The 19,253-nt window shown below is 45.1% G+C and overlaps 1 protein-coding gene across 6 annotated transcripts in view; it reads left to right on the forward strand.

The window, feature by feature from the left end:
- Positions 1 to 19,253, forward strand: part of AFF3 (ALF transcription elongation factor 3) — a 587,368-nt gene that overhangs the window by 548,130 nt on the left and 19,985 nt on the right. For all 6 annotated transcript variants that reach the window (XM_070379962.1, XM_070379956.1, XM_070379957.1 and 3 more), the window contains 4 exons: positions 2,059 to 2,260; positions 4,314 to 4,435; positions 15,540 to 15,603; positions 19,107 to 19,243. In XM_070379962.1, coding sequence (XP_070236063.1) covers positions 2,059 to 2,260; positions 4,314 to 4,435; positions 15,540 to 15,603; positions 19,107 to 19,243 — 525 coding nt within the window. The remainder of the gene's footprint in view (positions 1 to 2,058; positions 2,261 to 4,313; positions 4,436 to 15,539; positions 15,604 to 19,106; positions 19,244 to 19,253) is intronic.

A 19,253-nucleotide genomic window follows, 5' to 3' on the forward strand; every position in this document is an offset into this window, starting at 1 on the left:
TCTTGAGAGTCCCCTGGACTGCAAGGACATCAAACCAGTCAATCCTAAAGGAAATCAGTCCTGAATATTCATTGGAAGGACTGATGCTGAAGCTGAAGCTCCAATACTTTGGTCACCTGATGTAAAGAACTGACTCACTGGAAAAGACCCTGATGCTGGGAAAGATTGAAGGCAGGAGGACAAGGGGACAACAGAGAATGATATGGTTGGATGACATCAATGACTCAATGGACATGAGTTTGAGCAAGCTCTGGGAGCTGGTGATGGACAGGGAAGCCTGGCTTGCTGCAGTCCATGCGTTGCAAATAGTCTGACACTACTGAGCGACTGGACTGAACTGAGTGCATGCGTGCTAAGTCAATTCAGCCGGGTCCAACTCTTTGCAACCCTATGGACTGTAGCCCAGCAGTCACCTCTGTCCATGGAAATCTCCAGGCAGTAATACTGGAGTGGGCTGCCATTTTATCCTCCAGGGGATCTTCCCGACCTAGGGATCAAACCTGCGTCTCTTATGTCTCCAGCATTGGCAAGTGGATTCTTTACCACTACAGCACCACCTGAGTACTGTATGTAAAATAATAGAGACTTAGAAATAGGGTTTCTTTACTCATGTGTCGAGAAACCATTACATTCAGACAGTTAACATCCATCTTGAGCTTCAGTGTTTCGTCCTCACTGGCTGAGCTACTTCTGATTCACCCAAGGCAGTTTTCTAGAACACAGCTTCTCACTTCTAAGTTGTTGGGTGCACAGTGCTTTTTAAACCAGAAAGCTGTCATCAGAAATTCTCTCCCTACACAAATGTGTTTGCATAGCATTAAGCATCTTGGTTTCTCATTTGTTCTAGAGGCCTACATTTGTAATTTCTACACTGTGACCACCAACTAAGGATATTGCTTAAAAAATAAAAAGTGACTTTAAGGGCTTGTTTGCAGTGATAGCCAACACATGCAATTAAGAAGTCATAAATGCAGGGATAATGACTAACTCTTTGTCCGATGAATTTACCTTACATTACCTGACTCCACCAGGTGACTTCTAGAACCATCCCAAGTTAGCAATGATTGAGTTCATTTTGGGCTAATGTGTCTTCCTACTCTTTGTTTCAAAGTGAAGTAATAGAGAGAGCCCTATCTGCATTACATACATTGTAAAGACCCAGATATAAGTGACTCCCTTCTGTGATGGTCCACTGGGATGTATATTCAGGCATAGACAATAGTTTTGAAGGTAAAATAAGGAAGTAGAAATCAGAAAATGTCATTTCTAAAGACTGTTTCAGTTCTTTGTATTCATCAATGCCTGGTTGCCTAACAATTGGAAGGTGGCTTCATGCTTAATTATTCTGCGATTGTGTTATTCTCCGTGTGATAATTAGGGAGAAGACAATGGCAACCCACTCCAGTACTCTTGCCTGGAAAATCCCACAGTGGAGGAGCCTGGTAGGCTGCAGTCCATGGGGTTGCTAAGAGTCAGACATGACTGAGCGACTTCACTTTCACTTTTCACTTTCATGCATTGAAGAAGGAAATGGCAACCCACTCCAGCGTTCTTGCCTGGAGAATCCCAGGGACGAGGAAGCCTGGTGGGCATCCGTCTCTGGGGTCGCACAGTCAGACACGACTGAAGCGACTTAGCAGCAGCAGCAGCAGCAGCAGCAGGTGTTAGCAAAAGTCCTTTTGGAAGTAGAGATCTCATGTATCATTTAATTGAGTTTCCCATTACCTGCTGCTTGCACTTGTTAGGAAAACAGTAAGTGGTTTGCTGTGTATTTTGAGATCCTTGGATGAAAAACTTGGGAAGTGAGAGTATTATTCTTAGTCGTTTAGCTCCAGAATTACTCTTAATTCTTGGAGAATAAGTAAAGAAACAATGAACAAAATGTGTTTGTTGTTTGTTACGGCCCTAATGCCATAAAATTATTTCCTGGCAGAAGAATTCCCAGTAAACGTCTTCCTACCAGCAGGTTTTAAATGGGAGGTTTGGGTCATATATAAAACATTTTCCTTCCCCTGTGCTGAGTGTGTGACATTCCATTACTGTGACTTCCTTTCTCAGCTTGGCAATACCAATAAATAAAAATGAAAAAGTGCTCCGGTCGCCCATCTCACCCCTCTCCGACGCATCTAAACACAAATTCTCCGGCGAGGACTTGACTTCCTCCAGCAGATCCAACAGCAACGGTCTGTTCACCTCCACCTCCTCCAGCAAAAAGCATAAGGCAGAGAGCCAGCTGCAGAGCCACGCCGCGGACCTCACGGTAGGTTGCTGCCTCCTGTCCCAGTTGAAACAGAAATGAAACCCAGCACAGCCCTTACTCTGCCTGTAACCCAGCTTGGTCTAAACTCCAGCTCAAGGCCCCACAAGGCAGCCCTGAACGCTGCTCTGGGAAGACCCAGCAAGAGCTGCCCTTTGCCTCTCGCATAGGCTGTCGCAGAAGAAAAAGAGGCGGTATTTTAAGGCTCTTCTGCTTAGGAACCTCTTTGGAGGACCTCATTTTCCATTCTGAAAAGAAACAGCCCTAACGTCACTCTCCCAGGACAAAGTAAATTGGGAGTCTAGGGCCAACCAGTCTTTACATTTGATATCTTTCTTGCCCTCGGCAGAGTCAAGCCTGGGATTGGAGCTCAAGCCCAAGGCTGCAGGGCTCCCTGCCGCCCAAGGTCGCCAAGGTGGTGTCCAGTGTGAGACTGTCGCCACCACTCCTCTTCTAGTGACCTTATCAAGGGTGATTCCAACACCCTGCGTTCCCCGTGGGCCCAAATGGACCCGGCTCCACCCCTAGGGACACTCACACTGCATGTGAGTTCCTCTTTACGGACACTCTCTAAGAGTGGGCATCCCTGAACTGTGCATCCTCCAAGTACTTTATTTAATTTCAAACTCTCCCCACTGTGCTTCTCAAAACCAGCAGGGCTTTGTGAGGCAGGGAGAAATGAGACTTGGCATTAGGACTCTGCAAACAAACAGGGGAGGCAGCATTTCATGCTTTCTCCGGTGACTCAAAGAGGAAAAAAAAATTGTTAAGGTCCAGCAAGAGCCTCAGTCTTACTGAACCATCAGGAAACTAAGCCTCTTAGGCACCCTCATTTGAGAGCAGTTCTCTTGAGTTCTAGGATACAAGAATCTGAGAAGATCATATTAGGAAAATCGGAAATAAAAAAGCAAGCAATTCAAATTTTAAACCAAACACAACTTCTCTTTGCCTCTAGATCCTTCTATCACAAGCAACTATGATGTGCAGAGAATGTTTAACCAATTATAGACTTTATTTCGACCTTCTTTCACTGAACAGGTGTTTATCAAGGAAGTACTTATTGTGTCCCAGGCATTCTGCTAAGCAATAGAGATGCATTGATGATCTAACAGATTCAGTCTCTGCCTGCAGCAAGCTTACAGTCGAGCTGAGGAGAGCTGCTTAGACTAGGGTTCACACACATCCGTAATTTACTCCTCTGCGTGCCAAAAAGGAAATGCCCAGAGTCCTAGAGGCTCTCAAAACAAAGAGGCTTGATCCGCACATAAAATCAGCCCATATTTAAAGAAGCACTGGTATCCACTCCGCTTTAACTACTTCAGAGGAATCCATTTGAATGTCCTAACCAAAGACAGGGTGTTTTATGATCCAAATGATCAGCACACAGTAGGTTCTCTTTAAATATCTGTATCTCCAGGGGGAGAAAAAAAAAGGATGTTTAAATTTTTCCCCAGATAGTGTTCCCTTTTAAAACACATTTTAAATAATTTCTTGCGATACCACTCGGCTCTTCCTGTTCGTCACAGACACCTGATAAGAACCAGTCAGTCTATGACCTGAACCTCTCGTGAAGGATAAACACAGCTCAGTGGTTCTGAGAGCTCAGGTCCTAGACCAGCACTCTGAAACTTGTGCAGAATGCATGTTCTCAGGCCCTCCCCAGACCTACTGAGACGGAGATGCTGGCGGTGGCACTCAGCTGTCTGTGTGTTAATGGTGACTCTGATGCAGTCAGTTTGGAGAACCGTGGGTCATAGGAGCCTGAGCCCTAAGCCCCGAGCCTGCACACGCAGTAGCCGTCTGAGCCCCGGCAGGTTCAGGATCTGGATGTGTGAGAGCAAGACTAAGACCTCCCTGGTGATGTTGCCATGCGGATGACATCTGACCACACACGTAAAAGCTTGCAGCCTGAGACCTAAAATGCATGTATTTCTCTTTCTTAATCGAAACAAAAAACGCTATCACGCCTAACCTAGAACCCAAGCAATTCTAACGGGTGACTCCTTCAGCCAGAGGGCCAGTTTCTCAAAGGCGGCTGTGTGTGTTTGTTGCCTAGAAAGCGGCTCACAACAATTCCGAAAACATTCTCCACAAGTCACGGCCGCAGACAGAGCCCTGGTCTCCAGGCTCCAACGGCCACCGGGACTGCAAGAGGCAGAAACTCATCTTCGATGATATGTAAGTGTGGAGTCTTGTTGATATGGGGAAGGCCAGATAAGTGGGAACGGGGAGATGGTTTATATGTGTCTACATATTAGACACATATAAGCCATAGTGTGGCCATTTCTGGCATGTGACCCGGTCAGTTAAATGTCACCCTCTCAAAGGACATTGCTGAGTGCACCCCCTGAGCCCTTGGCGGGGAGTGGTTTGAATGAATGGAACAGCCAGTGCTATCACGGTTGTACCCAGGATGCCAGAAATCTAAGGCAAACGGCATCAAGGAGTCTTATATTTCCGAGCACCTGCATTTGGGGTTGTATGCTACCAGAAAGAGGCATTTCTGTCTTTGTAAACTGTAACAGGCAAAGAAAAATGGTGATTTACTCCTGAAAGCTTTCTGTTCTCTAAACTGCTATAGTCTTTATAAAAGTGTAAATAATTCTTATACAGGAAAAAATATCCTGTCATCCATCCCCCCATCATAGTGCCAAAACCCAAGTATTTCATTCCCAGCATCAACTTAAGAGGAGGAGAAACAAAAGAAGAACATGAATAAATATAGCATCCTGGAATGCTCGGGAGATGCCGAAAACGACACATGAGAAATGATAAAATGATACTGAAAAGTATTTAGACTCTTAGGGAAAAAAATATGTGTCAAGGACAAGCCTCGAGAGCAGGAGATATGGTTTCAAGAGTTTGGCTTGAATCCCATTTTCAACTTCAGCTGTTCAGCAAGCATACAGTTGTGTATCTGTGGGAGGCACGCCCTTAAATCCCCAGCGGGGACCAGCAGACACCAGTGAGAGACCCCCCTGCCCTCTGACTGCTGACTGTCCAGCTGAGGGGACAGACTGGAAACCACGCACCCCACCCACAGTCAAAAACCAAAATGCTGCTAAACGTCTCGGAGTCCCTGCTTCCTAATCAGAAAAAGTGAGTCATGACACTGGTCTCCTGGCGGGTCCCCTGAGACCCAGCAAGATGGCCTCTTCTCAGAGCGACCACCTGGAGAGGTGAAAGCTGTCTCTTCCACCCTCATCTTCCTCCCAGCCTTCTCTCCCATCCTGTCTTTACCAAGAGTGTAGACAAGGTCTGTTTCTTCATGTCTGGGAAACAGGAATACTAAGTTGTCTTCCTCAGGCCATGCGTGGACCTCATTAAGCTAACGAGGAGACAGACTTCGGGGATTGAGAGGCAAATCCAGATTCTTTGTTCCTTCATTGAACACAGTCCCAGATGACTGAGTTTAGTAAAGTGTAAGGGTGGCCCAGGGGAACGTGTGTTTTTCTCCTCTTCCTGTGATCACACTGCACTCAACCCCACACACATTCTCCCCTGACCCTCTCCAGCTCCCCTTTCCCTCATCTCACTGCCCTGGGCAGCCAAAGAAGTGGTAATTAATCCCCAGGGTGAGGGGTGTGTAATGGGAGTGCAATCCAATCCAACAGTCAACTCCATATATAATTAGTGTTTGGGGGTGTAAATTGTTCAAAGGGAGCTTTAACCGTTAATAAAAAAAAAGGCAGTTGGAATTGTGTTTAATGACAATATGGAAATTTACATTTGGAAGATGTAGGTATCTTTTGATTTTCATCTTATAATAGATGTTTTTTTTTAATTTAATTTTATTTTTAAACTTTACATAATTGTATTAGTTTTGCCAAATATCAAAATGAATCCACCACAGGTAATTAAGGATGCTGTCCCTAATATTAAGAAACAAATTGAAGATAAAGTAGTTACTATACAGATGGGTCAGCCTCTGTATCCTTCAGCTTGAAACTCAGTTCCTTGAGGAATGAAAAACAATTATACTTGTCTTATAGGTCAAGTCTTTATAAGAATGGAAATGTGGCTCTGTACATCATTCAAACCAAGCTTGCTTAGGCTTTGGGTCCCAAACCTCCCCTATTCATCTCAAGAAGCTTGCTGAGGAGGAGGGATAGATTGGGAATTTGGGGTTAGGAGAGGCAAACTAGTGTATATAGGATGGATACACAGCAAGATCTTTCTGTATAGCATAGGGAAGTATATTCTCTATCCTGGGATAAACCATAGTGGAAAGGAGTATAAAGAAGAATATACGTATGTGCGTAACTGAGTCACTTTGCTGTGCAGCAGAAATTAACATTGGAAATCAGCCATAGTCAATGAAAAATAAATTAAAAAAAAGAATAGTGCAGATATTATGAAAGATCTGGTGATAGGGAACAAAAAGGAAGAAGAGGAAGACTAAGCCTTTGTCATAGTCTAACAAAGTGAGCATACACACACATTCCACAGTAAGGCACCCGGAGCATCAAACATATCAAGGGCGTGGTGTTTAAACACACACATATGGGAAATTAACATGTAAGGCATTTTCTAATGCATAGACCAGAAAACTTAAGTCTAAAACAGCAACAGCTAAATGGTCCTACTTGGACCTGCAGCTCCTTGGACTGTTTACAAGAGGAAATGTCTCTCAATCTGCTGGGACGGCGGCTAATGTAATTTTGTCCCTATCTGTATCAAACCAAGAGGCTGTTATCATGCATTCTTCCCATTAGCAAACTGTGATTTTTCTGGCTGACAGCTACAATCAAACTGTTTCTCCTTTTATGGATATAGATAGAATTTTTGAAAAGCCCTCTTACATACCCATCATATGGAGAGAGAGACATCTTCCAATTGCCATGTGTCCCAACTGATTTGAAATCCATGACAGTAAAAGAAACACGCGGCTCCAACAGCCACTCAGCCACTGAACTGAGAAAATCATGGGGAAATTCTTCAAGCTTGAAAAGCAACAGCAGGCACTGTCTCTTCCTCAGAACAATAAAAATATGGGTCTTAAGAGATCACTGGGCTAGGAAGTCACCTAAAAGTGTGTAAAGTGTTCAGCTGGTGTGTGCTGAGGTCCCAGGGCGGGAGTGGGGGTATATGCTTCATTCATTCAGTTATTAATTCAGGGAAGATGGCGGTACGTGGGCGGCCTCTCTAGGAAACTCCTCTGCGATCACAATTTTCAGCCTCCTGCTTTCTGTCCGCTCTGCACTAGCTTCAAGGACCATGACCTGGCTCCTGTCACTTTCCTGACTTCTCCTCACTGGAGGTGTCAACAGGCAGTGACATGAACAAAGAGAGACCACCAGAAGGAAAGAAAGAACTAGAGAATTAGCACCAAAATGATTTCGAGTTGATAGAAATCCAGTTATTGCATTCCCAAAAGTAACAGTTGCCATCCTGTCATTTCACTTTCAGAGCTGCATCCTGTAGCTTTAAAAAAAAATAGTAAACTCATCCTTTTATATTATAAATACTCGTTAATGGTTGAATAAACACGCCTTTCAGACAACAGGCAGAATTCAGCAGGGACTCCAGTAACAACTGTTGAATGACCCTAAATGGAATAACATTCTGGGGGAGCGGGGTTGAAAATGCTGGTTGCTCAGTCACGTTCGTCTCTTTGGAACCCCATGGACTGTAGCCCGCCAGGCTTCTCTGTCCATGGAATTCTCCAGGCAAAAATACTGGAGTGAGTTGCCATGCCCTCCTCCAGGGGATCTTCCCAACCCAGAGATCAAACCCAGGTCTTCTGCACTGCAGGCAGATTCTTCAGCATCTGAGCCACTAGGGAAGCCTGTCTGGCGGGGACAGGGGGTAGTGCCTGCATCTTTTTTTTCTTTTTCTTTTTTCCGTGAATGTAAGGAATTACTACAGGCAAGTCAATTTAAATTCATAGGCTTCCAGCCCCTTTTCCGAGGTTACTTACCAATTCAGCAGGTACCAGGTGGTGCCTTCAGAATGCAGATAGAACTGAACAGAATTACTTATTTTAAAAATGTGATCCAGATCAGCCTGTCCTGCAGGCTCAGATGGGAGGCAGTATGACTGCACCTCCTCCTCCCCTGACGTTTAGCTGTGTGCCACTTTCACTCATCAACAGGGTTTTTTTTTTTTTTAAGCTTCTTATTTTGTATTAGGGAATAGCAGATTCACAACCTTGTAATAGCTTCAGGTGAACAGCAAAGGGAGGCAGCCAGCCATAGACCTGTGTCCCTTCTCCCCCAGACTCCCCTCCCATCCAGGCAGCCACATAACGCTGAGCAGAATTCCCTGTGCTGTAATCCTTGCTGGTTATCCATTTTAAATATGATGGGGCTTCTCCAATGGCTCAGTGGGTAAAGAATCTACCTGCAATGCAGAAGACACATGAGATGAGGGTTTGGTCCCTGGGTCGGGAAGATCCCCTGGAGAAGGAAATGGCAACCCACTCCAGTATCCTTGCCTGGAGAATCCCATGGACAGAGGAGCCTGCTGGGCTACAGTTCATGTGGTTGCAGAGTCAGACGTGAGCGTGCGTGCTAAGTCTCTTCAGTCGTGTCCAACTCTTTGCGGCCCTATCCTTCAGTCGTGTCCAACTATTTGCGACACTGGTATGATTACCAAACTTTTGTTTCAAAAATCTGTTAGGAATTTATGTCCATGAGTGACAGCACTTCATTCAACCCAAAGCCTAGAAACTGATCTTATCAGTGCAAAGCCATGAGCTATGAATCGCTTGGTGTCATCAGTGACAGGAGAGTTCTTGGCGGGGGAAAATCTAGGGAACAGCTGTGTCATGAAGGCCTCGGTGCAGACATCTGAGCACAGCTGATGGTGAAGCGCTTGGCCTCCATTCCCCCGTGCCATATTGCTGTGCCGGGGAGCCAGAGAACCCCGAGTGCTAATCTGCCTGCCGCTTCCAGAAGGATGTGCCGACTCTTGCCCACATTTCACAAGGACGATCGTCACGTTCAGCCAAGCCTCCGAACGCCCCATCTGTCCCCGTGGTGTCAATTACAGGAGCCCAGCTACTGAAACCTCCAGACGCCAAGAAAAGACTCCCTCGCCACGTGATGCTGAAGCCGCGACCTGTGCCATGTGGCTGGCAGGTCAGGAAGACGAAGCTGGCGCTTGTGATGTAATGATACTCAGCATTCTTACAGCTGAAAGGATTTTAATTTTATAGGTGATGGAAGACTCCTGTAAATGAAAGGTCAGGTGATTTATTCAAAGGACCCCAACTGAAATCCTTACCTAGGTGATATTAGATCAAGGCAAGGCACTCCCGTGGTGGGCTGGCCGTGACCATTCCCCTCCCGAAGGGCCCCCCTGCTTCCCGTTGCTTCAAAGCTGGACCCCACCCTTCCTGATAATACCATTCCTGTGCCTTTCTTTCTTCATATGGAATTTTTTCCCTTATGAAATCCCTCTCAGCCAAGGTTTTTTTTGTTTGTTTGTTTGTTTTTAGTCCAAACAGAGAGAAAGAAGGGACAAAAGAATTTGGCCAGAGGTTGGGAGGGCAAGAATGGCGGACAAGGCCTTTCAGATCATTCTGATTGAAATCTGAGCCCTCTGATCCTTTGAAGGGCTTTGTAAGATGATTTTGTCTTACCTGTGACACCTGGAGAAGAACAGCAATCAAATTGATGAATTTCCACTTAAACAGAAAGCTGCTTATGATAGAATGACAAAAACCTGCCACATTTAGCCTGCGTGTCCTGGAAAGCGTGTGTTATTTTCTAAGTGTGGCCGAGAGAGGAGCCTCCTGTGAGAGCCTGTGACCTGTAGGAGACACGATGAGTCATCGTTGGTGTTTCTGAGAAGCCAGGGATTTAGGGGTCCCAGCCAACATCAAGAACATAGAAACAAAAGCTGCATTTGAATCCTTATGCTTAAAAGCTAATGTGCTTAGTTGCTCGGTCATGTCCGACTCTTTGCCACCCCATGGATTATAGCCCACCAAGTTCTTCTGTCCATGAAATTCTCCAGGCAAGAATACTGGAGTGGGTTGCCATTCCCTTCTCCAGAGGATCTTCCTGACCCAGGGATCAAACCCATGTCTCCTGCATTGCAGGCAGATTCTTTACTGTCTGAATCACTAGGGAAGCTGTAAGCAGCCTTCTCACTTCTTTCTGGAAGCGCTCATAAAGCCAATGGCAGCACTGGGGCCCCTGGCTATGAAGTGCCCTCATCCACAGCATTCATTTAGTGCGTGGAAAACAGTTCCTCCACTTCTTACACGTTCTTCTTAGGGAAAAAAGAACCTCACAGCTTGGGCCATGGTAACACCTCCAGGACTTATCAGATGACAGGCTGACAGGCTATCAGATGATGAATTCATTTGGTGTGCAGTTGCCTCGTTGTCTGATTTGGATTCCAACTTCCTAAGAAAATTATCTCGACTTGTGTGGTGCCAGGGAACCTGTTTGTTCAGACACGTCAGTCTCTCCGTCTCTGCCAGTTTTCACAAAACAGGCTGGCTCTGCCGGGTTGGGGGGGTGGTGGGTAACGGGCGTTTCATGGAGATAGGAGTCCCAGAAAGCTGCCTGCCAGCCTGTCCGTGGGAGAGCATTCGGTTCCATCTCGGTCACGCAGGAGAACAAAGCGTCAGGGTGCTGCGATACTCCCGCCAGCAGAAACGGGAGGGTGGCTCAGACCCACTGCTGCTTAGAACTGAGGTCACGTGTGTGCTGGTGGGGGCGCTGGGGGGAGAGGAGGACCCTGCTCTCTGGATCCAGTGCTCACATTACTTACAAGAGCCAAGAGCTCTTATAACAGAGATGCACGTGGCTCAGCCTAGGTTTTTAGATGCTCCAAGCCCAGGTTCTGAAGAGCCCCGGAGATGCGGTCAGTCACATGCATGATGTTTAACTGTACTTTTCTTAGGCTTTCTCACGGATTAGCATCACATACCATCACCCTGAGAAACAATGTGAAGAATGTTATTATCATAATAAAAAGCCAAACTCTAGGTTTTCCACATTTAAAAAGAAAAAAGACTCAAGGAAAAATCGGTTTGAACACTGAGATAATCAGGTTTCATTTTAGTGCCTCTGCAGTCTTATATTCTGGAGCTGCCACGGTGGTGACGACAGTTTTCTCTTCCTGCTGACTTGAAGGTCACCACCAGAGTGATGCCTTCCTGACAGCACGTGTCCATGGCGTCGCCGGGCAATCTGGGTGACGTCCCATCATCCAATTGCCTTTATAATGATCTGACCTGGAACCAACACTCTAGAAATCACCTGAGAGGGAAAAAAAGGGCCAACCAGCAGGCAGTCTTCAGTGACTCAGTGCAGTGAGATGCAAAGATGAGAATTCTCACGTGTTCCTGAATAGGCCCTGACAGTACGTTTCTTCAGCATCTCAGGTTAATGTTGTTGCTCCTGTGATACAGTCAGAAAATAGGTGTGTTACTTATTCACATACACTATTGTGAGAGTCTGTGACTCAGCCTCCATCTCAGGTTTAAAGAATACATTTACACACTACAGATAAAAACAGCACTGATGGCCGTATCCATATGGGGAATTCGAGGTCACTGCCACCCTGGGGATAACTTAAAAGGCTAGTGAAAACGAAGATGCCTTGGCTTATTGCCAGAATTCTTTCATGAAAACAAAATGCGTTTGAAAAAAATGATGATCTGTCAGTGACAAGGTCTACAAAAAAGAGGGCAAGAGAAAAATGACCAAACTCCTCTACTCGAATGTGGGACAGATAATGATGCAGAGAATATCAGGTTGCCATGGAGATGTTCTCTGGCTTGTTGGCTTCGAGGCTGCACCCCATCAGAAGCCAACACACTCTCTCTCTTCTAAACTCGAAATGTGAATGCACGGGGGACTCATTTCTCTTCTACCATGTACCTACAACAAGGTGGGAAAGATCAAAGAGGTCTACGGCAGAGCCCACACTGAAAATATTCCAGCTGCCAACTTGCACACACGCAATGACTGCAGCCCGGGACAGCTCAGAAGGTAATTAAATGCCTGGAAGCGAAGTGTGAACAAGAAGTGGTATCTGAGATCAGGAGAGACATAGCCGAGCATGAACCAAAATTACCAAGAAGGCCTTTTGTGGTTGTTCAGTCACTAAGTCATGTCCAACTCTTTGCGACCCCATGGACTGCAGCACGCCAGGCTTCCCTGTCCTTCACCATCTCCCAGAGTGTGCTCACACTCATGTCCGTTGAGTCAGTCATGCCATCCAACCATCTCATCCTCTGTTGCTGCCTTCTCCTCCTGCCTTCAATCTTTCCCAGCAAAAAGGCCTTAGGGCCTGAGAATTTGAGAGACAAGCAACATCTGGCTCACTGTAAGCATTTAGTGAAGGAGCAGAGAGGAGGGTGTTCTAGGGAGGAGAGAAGGGCTTCTAAAACAGTGCTGAAACGTTGACCAGCCAGTGAGGACACCACTCACTGTGGCTGAGGGACTTGGTGAGTAAGTAATGCAGTGAAGAGGGTTAGGCAAGATTACTAAGGACCAGAACTGAGATTCCATTTCAGAGGCTCTGGAGTTTGATTTTAGATCTGTGAGTAGGGTGGTGATATATAATGAAAGCCATGTTTTACAAACATTGCTCAAGAGTTATAAAGCTCAGGAGAGATGGGACAGGAGTGAAACTCGAGGCCGGGAGAGGTAATGAAAGCCTGGACCTGGGTGGATGTGGTCCTTGAGGAAAGAAGGGGATATTGACAAGGAAGCGTTCATAGCAAGTGATAACAGCAGGGAGGAAGTGGATGGAGGTACGGGAGCTCCTTTCCTGAACAGGTAGGCTGCAGGACCCCATCTGAACTCAGGAGTCAGACCTGGCTTCTAGCTAGCGGTAGATCTGGTCTTCTGTTCTGGGGCGTTCCGCAAAAAGACAAAAAATATTGCAGAGGATTTTTAAGATGTGAGCCTATTCTGTGTGGTGCTGTTATGGTGGATATGTGTCATCAAACAGTTTTCAAAACCCATAGAATGTGCCACACCAAGAGTGAATCCAAATGTAAACTACAGACTTAAGGTGATAATGATGTGTTAGTTTAGGTTTTTTTTAAAATCTGACTGTGCCGGCATGTGGGATCTTTTCATGCAGCATGAAAACTCTTGGTCATGGCATGTGGAATCTAGTTCACCAACTAGGAATCAGACCTGGGCCCCCTGCAGTGGGAGCTTTGAGTTGTAGCCACTGGACCATCAAGGAAGTCACTCCGTTTAGGTTTATCAATTGTAACAAATGGGCTGCTCAACTGAGCGGTGTTAGTAGTAAGGGAGGCTGTGCACGTGTACCGACTGGTTTATGGGGACTCTGTATTTTCCACTTCATTTTGCTCTGAGCCTAAAACTGCTCAGAAAACTTGACAGTCTATTAAAAAACAAGAACAAAAATAATGTGAATTGCCAGAGTTGGCATCAAAGACCCAACAGATAGCCAGTACGCGTTCAAAGGTCAATCTGTGGACAAAGAAGAATAAACCACCATGAAAAGCAACCAAAACGTCATTCAAATGGAATAAACATAGAGGAGATAAATTGGAGAAAGAAGAGGTGGTTGAAGCTGGGCCCTCCTTTGAGGGAACCCATAGGCTTCACCCACCCATGCAGATCCGTCAGGATGAAAGGAAGGGCTCAGGCCTGCGTGGCCGGGAAAACATGAAGGGATCATGACCCAGAGACGGGGGTTTCATCATACACATAAGGGGGGCCCTGCAGCCGCGTTCCTGTTTCCTCGTTGGGAAAGTTAAATATTCCCAGCATGTTACCACAAGTGCTGACGATATTTTATGGGGAAGAAGAGACAGAAAACCAAGGTCTTTCTCTTGCTTCTGTGATGTGTGACCCAAGATTAAAGTATTTGCTTTGATCCTGGTTTGTGCCTTTGTTTGATTGATTAAACCTTTCAAATGAGGATCACAGTTTTGGATGGTAATGTCATTGACACGATCTGTGTGATTTTTTTAAGCATTTTGACCCCTTAGAATAAAAGGATGCCCTGGCTACCTAATATTGTAGTATGGAAAAAGACCCATTAGAATCTGAAAGAAGGCAGTTCAAAATAAGTGTGTTAAACAGACTACACAGTGTATGATTATTATCACTACTAACATCTTATCTCTCATTCAGGGCGTGGTGCCTTATGTTGAGTATTCATGAATAGGTCAGGTTTATTGATTACATAAAGACCCATAATACATAAAACGTTTATACTGATGGTACCTAAACTATGTAGATGTTTAAAAATCCACCTGATGAAGTACTTAAAGGTGCTGTCTGATGAGTGGTTTTATGTAACTTGGGGTCATTTCACACTCTCAGATTCGTCTCTGGATGAATTACCTTCATCTTGCAGCAGAGTCGGGTTATTGCTTTAATAATGCCCATGCCTGGGGTTAAATGTTTACCAGCCAGCTAATCAGAACTCAAGAGAATACAAGCCGTATTTGCACTGTGACAAGGTAGACATCACTTTACAATTAGCTTCATTACAACTGGAATGTAATCATTCCGGTATCACCTCTTTTCATTTCTCACTGCAAAGCATTAAAGTAATTATAGAGACACATACAACTTTAGGTACCAGTTATGCAAACAAACAACACCGATTTTCATAAGGCTAGACAAATACACACATCTATGCACATCTTTACAATTATTATATCTTTGCCATCTTTATATCAAAAGTGGATTGTTTTATGTAAATGTCTCAGAGAAGGCAATGGTACCCCACTCCAGTACTCTTGCCTGGAAAATCCCATGGATGGAGGAGCCTGGTAGGCTACAGTCCATGGGGTCGCTAAGAGTCAGACACGACTGAGCGACTTCTCTTTCACTTTTCATTTTCATGCATTGGAAAAGGAAATGGTAACCCACTCCAGTGTTCTTGCCTGGAGAATCCCAGGGACGGGGGAGCCTGGTGGGCTGCCTTCTATGGGGTCGCACAGAGTCAGACACGACTGAAGCGACTTAGCAGCAGCAGCAGCATGTGAAATAAGATTTTGCATTTTCTTAACCATGAGATAAAAAAAATCTGATGTACAAATTAGGCACTGGGGACCCATGTTAAAAAATAACCATAAACATGTATATATTTATCTACATATATTGAGCATGTTTTGAATTGGTAACTTAAGAGCAATATAATGGTGGTCTTTTACATACAGGCAGTAGTTTGGAAATGCAAAAAAAAAAAAAAAAAAAAATACTTGATTCCATCTTAAGCAGAGTCTTGAAATTGTGGTTCAAGTTTGAGCAAAGGAAAAAATCGTCGCTGAAGATCTTACACTTGCACAGTAATGATGTTTCGTGTCACTCTCTCCTTGTAGGCCACGCAGTGCAGATTATTTTATGCAAGAAGCTAAGCGAATGAAGCATAAAGCAGATGCGATGGTAAGACCTTTTCTTTCCAGATCTGTTCCTCCAAATTACGTTCGTACTGCAGCTCCATCGCTGGGGCAGCATAGCCGGGGTAATTATAAAATCTATTACAAGGATGGCTGGGTCTGTTAAATGCAGAAGTGTTTATATAATCCAGTGCTCATGGCCCAATAAATTATGACCTCAACTAATAATGTCTGACTTGGAGGAAGCCCTGGATAAACAAATATTTCAATTTAGTCCTAAAGTTTGAATGGGAACCAGAGGCAATGGAGTCAGTGGGTGGTAGTTTTTTTTGTCTTATTTTTTTCCTTAAAAGAAAAAAAGGTTTGCATTTTTCTCCCTTGTTAGCCTGTCCAGTCCTTGGCTTGGTCCCAGGATCAAATCCCTTTTCAAAAAGACTTTTGTTGTTCTTCATGTGTACCTGCCAAAATAAATACTTCCTCTGAAACTGGACAACCAAGAAACTATTACACACACATAAGACCATAAAGTTACTATGATTTGATGTTTTCAAAGAGTAAGTTTTCTTATTTGGGAAAGCTTAACGCCTTCAGGCAAGAGATATAAAACTTCTGATTTTTTTCTGTAAGAGATCATATGGTTGTCCCGTCTGAAAATCTCATCCTAAAGGACCCCTTCTTCCCTGGTCATTTCAGTTCTGCTCCCCTCCAGCGTTCATAACTGAAATCAGGGAACTAGAGATGAGTAAGGCATCTCAAATGACCTTCAGTTCAGTTCAGTTGCTCAGTCGTGTCTGACTCTTTGCGACCCCATGGACTGCAGCACACCAGGCTTCCCTGTCCATCACCAACTCCCAGAGTTTACCCAACCCATGTCCTTTGAGTTGGTGATGCCATCCAGCCATCTCATCCTCTGTTGTCCCCTTCTCCTCCTGCCTTCAATCTTTCCCAGCATCAGGGTCTTTTCCAAAGAGTCAGTTCTTCGCATCAGGTGGCCAAAGTATTGGAGTTTCAGCTTCAACATCAGTCCTTCCAATGAACACTCAGGACTGATCTCCTTTAGGATGGACTGGTTGGATCTCCTTTCAGTCCAAGGGACTCTCAAATGACCTTCAGAGTATTATTCTTCCAGGGTTGCAGATGCATAAACTATAACCTCACCCTCCTCAATGCTACTGAGGTTGCCCACCAAGCATTTATTAGTATGCAGCTCACTGCCTGGGTCCACTGGTATACCAGGGAAATAGTCACAGAGTATCAGAAAATACAGAAGGGAAGTAGGAGGTAGAGATCTTATCCTCACAATCCCACAGTCTGATGGAGCACAGGTCCCCAACCCCTGTGCCACAGACCACTACCAGTCTGTGATTCGTTAGGAACCAGACTGCATAGCAGGAGGCGAGTGGTAGGCAAGCAAAGCCTCGTCTGTGTTTCAGCTGCTCCCCATCGCTCACTTCACTGCCTGAGCTCTGCCTCCTGCAGGTCGGCAGCAACATTCTGTTCTCTTAGGAGTGTGAACCCTGCTGTGAACTGCAAGTTCAAGGGATCTAGGTTGTGCACTCCTTATGAGAATCGTCCCCAAACCATCCCCCGACTCATCTGGAAAGACTGCCTTCCACAAAACTGGTCCCTGGGGCCAAAAAGTCTGGGGACGTCTGTGGTGGAGAGGTCTGGTTGCCAGTAGATGCCAGTGCATGGTCACATTGAATTTTAAAGCAGGAAGTTGCCTGCCTGAATCATCCAAAGTTTACCAGGATTCTTCACTCCGTGTCACCTTGCCCAGCCTGGCCTTTCCCAGTGACACTGTGCTACAACCACACTGGCCCCTGCTGCCTATAAGCACACCTGACTTGTGCCAGCCAGTGGGCTTTGCACCTGCAGAGGGCACACTCACAGTGTCTCACACATACACACTCTCACTGTCATGCACACTCACACCTTCAGTGTCCTCCCCAGATTCCGCCAGATCATGCTTTCCCTTCCTGGGTCACCTTCTGGGTCCCTGCAGGTCTCCTCCTGGAGGCCCCCCAGCCGCCCTGTGCCCCGTCACTTGCTCCCTCCTGCCCTCCCTTGGCATTGGACTCCTTTGCATTTCACTAGTTAATCATGGACTCCCTTGCACTTTGAGCTGTCTTATGAGTGCACAATTTTTTTCTCTCTAAATACATGTTCCTAGAAAGAGCTTTTGTGTGTCAACTGCAAATCACACAGAATCGGGTACTTCAGGAAATACTTGCTGAAAGAAATGACTTCCTTAGTCTAAAAGCACTGCCAAGAAAGACTCTTCTTAGGGTTAAAGCTGTTTAAATTTTTGATTTGCTAACACAGAGTTTTACCTTACATTTCCGTTTCCTAAAGTATCATGAATAATGAGAGGGTTTTTTTTTTTTAGAGGCAAGACTTTTTTTTTAGAGGCAAGGTCAGTAGTTAAGAGTCTCTGTAATTCTGTTTTGTTTGATGAATGAATGTTTGAAAACCTGGGAGATTATCCAATCCCAATTTAGAATGTGCTATCCATCAAGAGTAAGAATGTACGGAACCATGAATCTGATGTGTACATTTAGATTTATGAGAACTTAAGAATGTAAAGCTGATATAGGGAAAGATTAACATAAGTTTAGACGGTTCCCCACAAGGGCTTCCCCTGTGGCCCAGACAGTAAAGAACCCACCTGCAATACAGGAGACACAGGTTCAACTCCTGGGTCAGGAAGATCCCCTGGAGAAGGGATTGGCTACCCACTCCGGTATCCTTGCCTGGAGAATCCCATGGACAGAGGAGCCTGGCGGGCTGTAGTCCATGGGGTCACAAAAGAGTTGGACAGGACTTAGCAACTAAAAAACAGCAACAAATCCTCCCAAATCAGTGCTATTGATGCTCAGCATTGTCTCCAAACTGATGCCATTCCTTGAGCTGTGCCTCCCCTCCCTGTCTTTCCTCTCCCTTAGGGCGAGGTCCTATTCATGAAACAACTGAAAATCCATGACTACACGGAGGCGTGGAGAGGTATTGGGTTGGCCACAAAGTTTGCTTTGGGTTGTTTTTTTTTCTTTTTGTACGATGTTACAGAAAAACCCAAATGCACTTTTTGGTCATCCTAATACGTGTCACAGTGTAAAAGGTAATAACCAAGGCCTTAAATTGTCCAAGTGGGAGTATACCATGAAAATGTGAAAACTCTTACATAGGGTCAGACCCATCAGCTTACACATGTATCAATATTGAGCACAACAGCAAGGCCCAAGGAGTGAAGCTGATTTGACCATTAGGAGTTAAGAGAGAGGACAATAGAAATTAAAGCAGCTGTGAAGTTCTGTGCAATTCTGATTGTGGTATGGATTTGGCGTAACTCTGTTTAACCATTCACTCACTTGTTAGCAGGAATCTGTGAAAATAACTAGAGAAGGAATTACCCTATTTCTACTTTTTCTGGGTTCCATTCGCAAGAGTTTGGAACTTTACAGTCGAGTTTCTCAAATAAAGTATATAGATTTTGTGACAACGCTGTTTGAAAAACTCTTCTTGAGGAAGATACTGTTCACTCTCAATCAGGTGGAAAAGTTTGGAAAGGCTCTGAACTATGCAGAAGCAGCCTTGTCATTCATTGAGTGTGGAAATGCCATGGAACAGGGCCCCATGGAGTCCAAATCTCCTTACACCATGTATTCAGAGACAGTTGAGCTCATCAGGTAAGCACTG

The sequence above is a fragment of the Bos mutus genome, chromosome 11, assembly GCF_027580195.1.
Source record: "Bos mutus isolate GX-2022 chromosome 11, NWIPB_WYAK_1.1, whole genome shotgun sequence".
Taxonomy (NCBI): Eukaryota; Metazoa; Chordata; class Mammalia; order Artiodactyla; family Bovidae; genus Bos; species Bos mutus.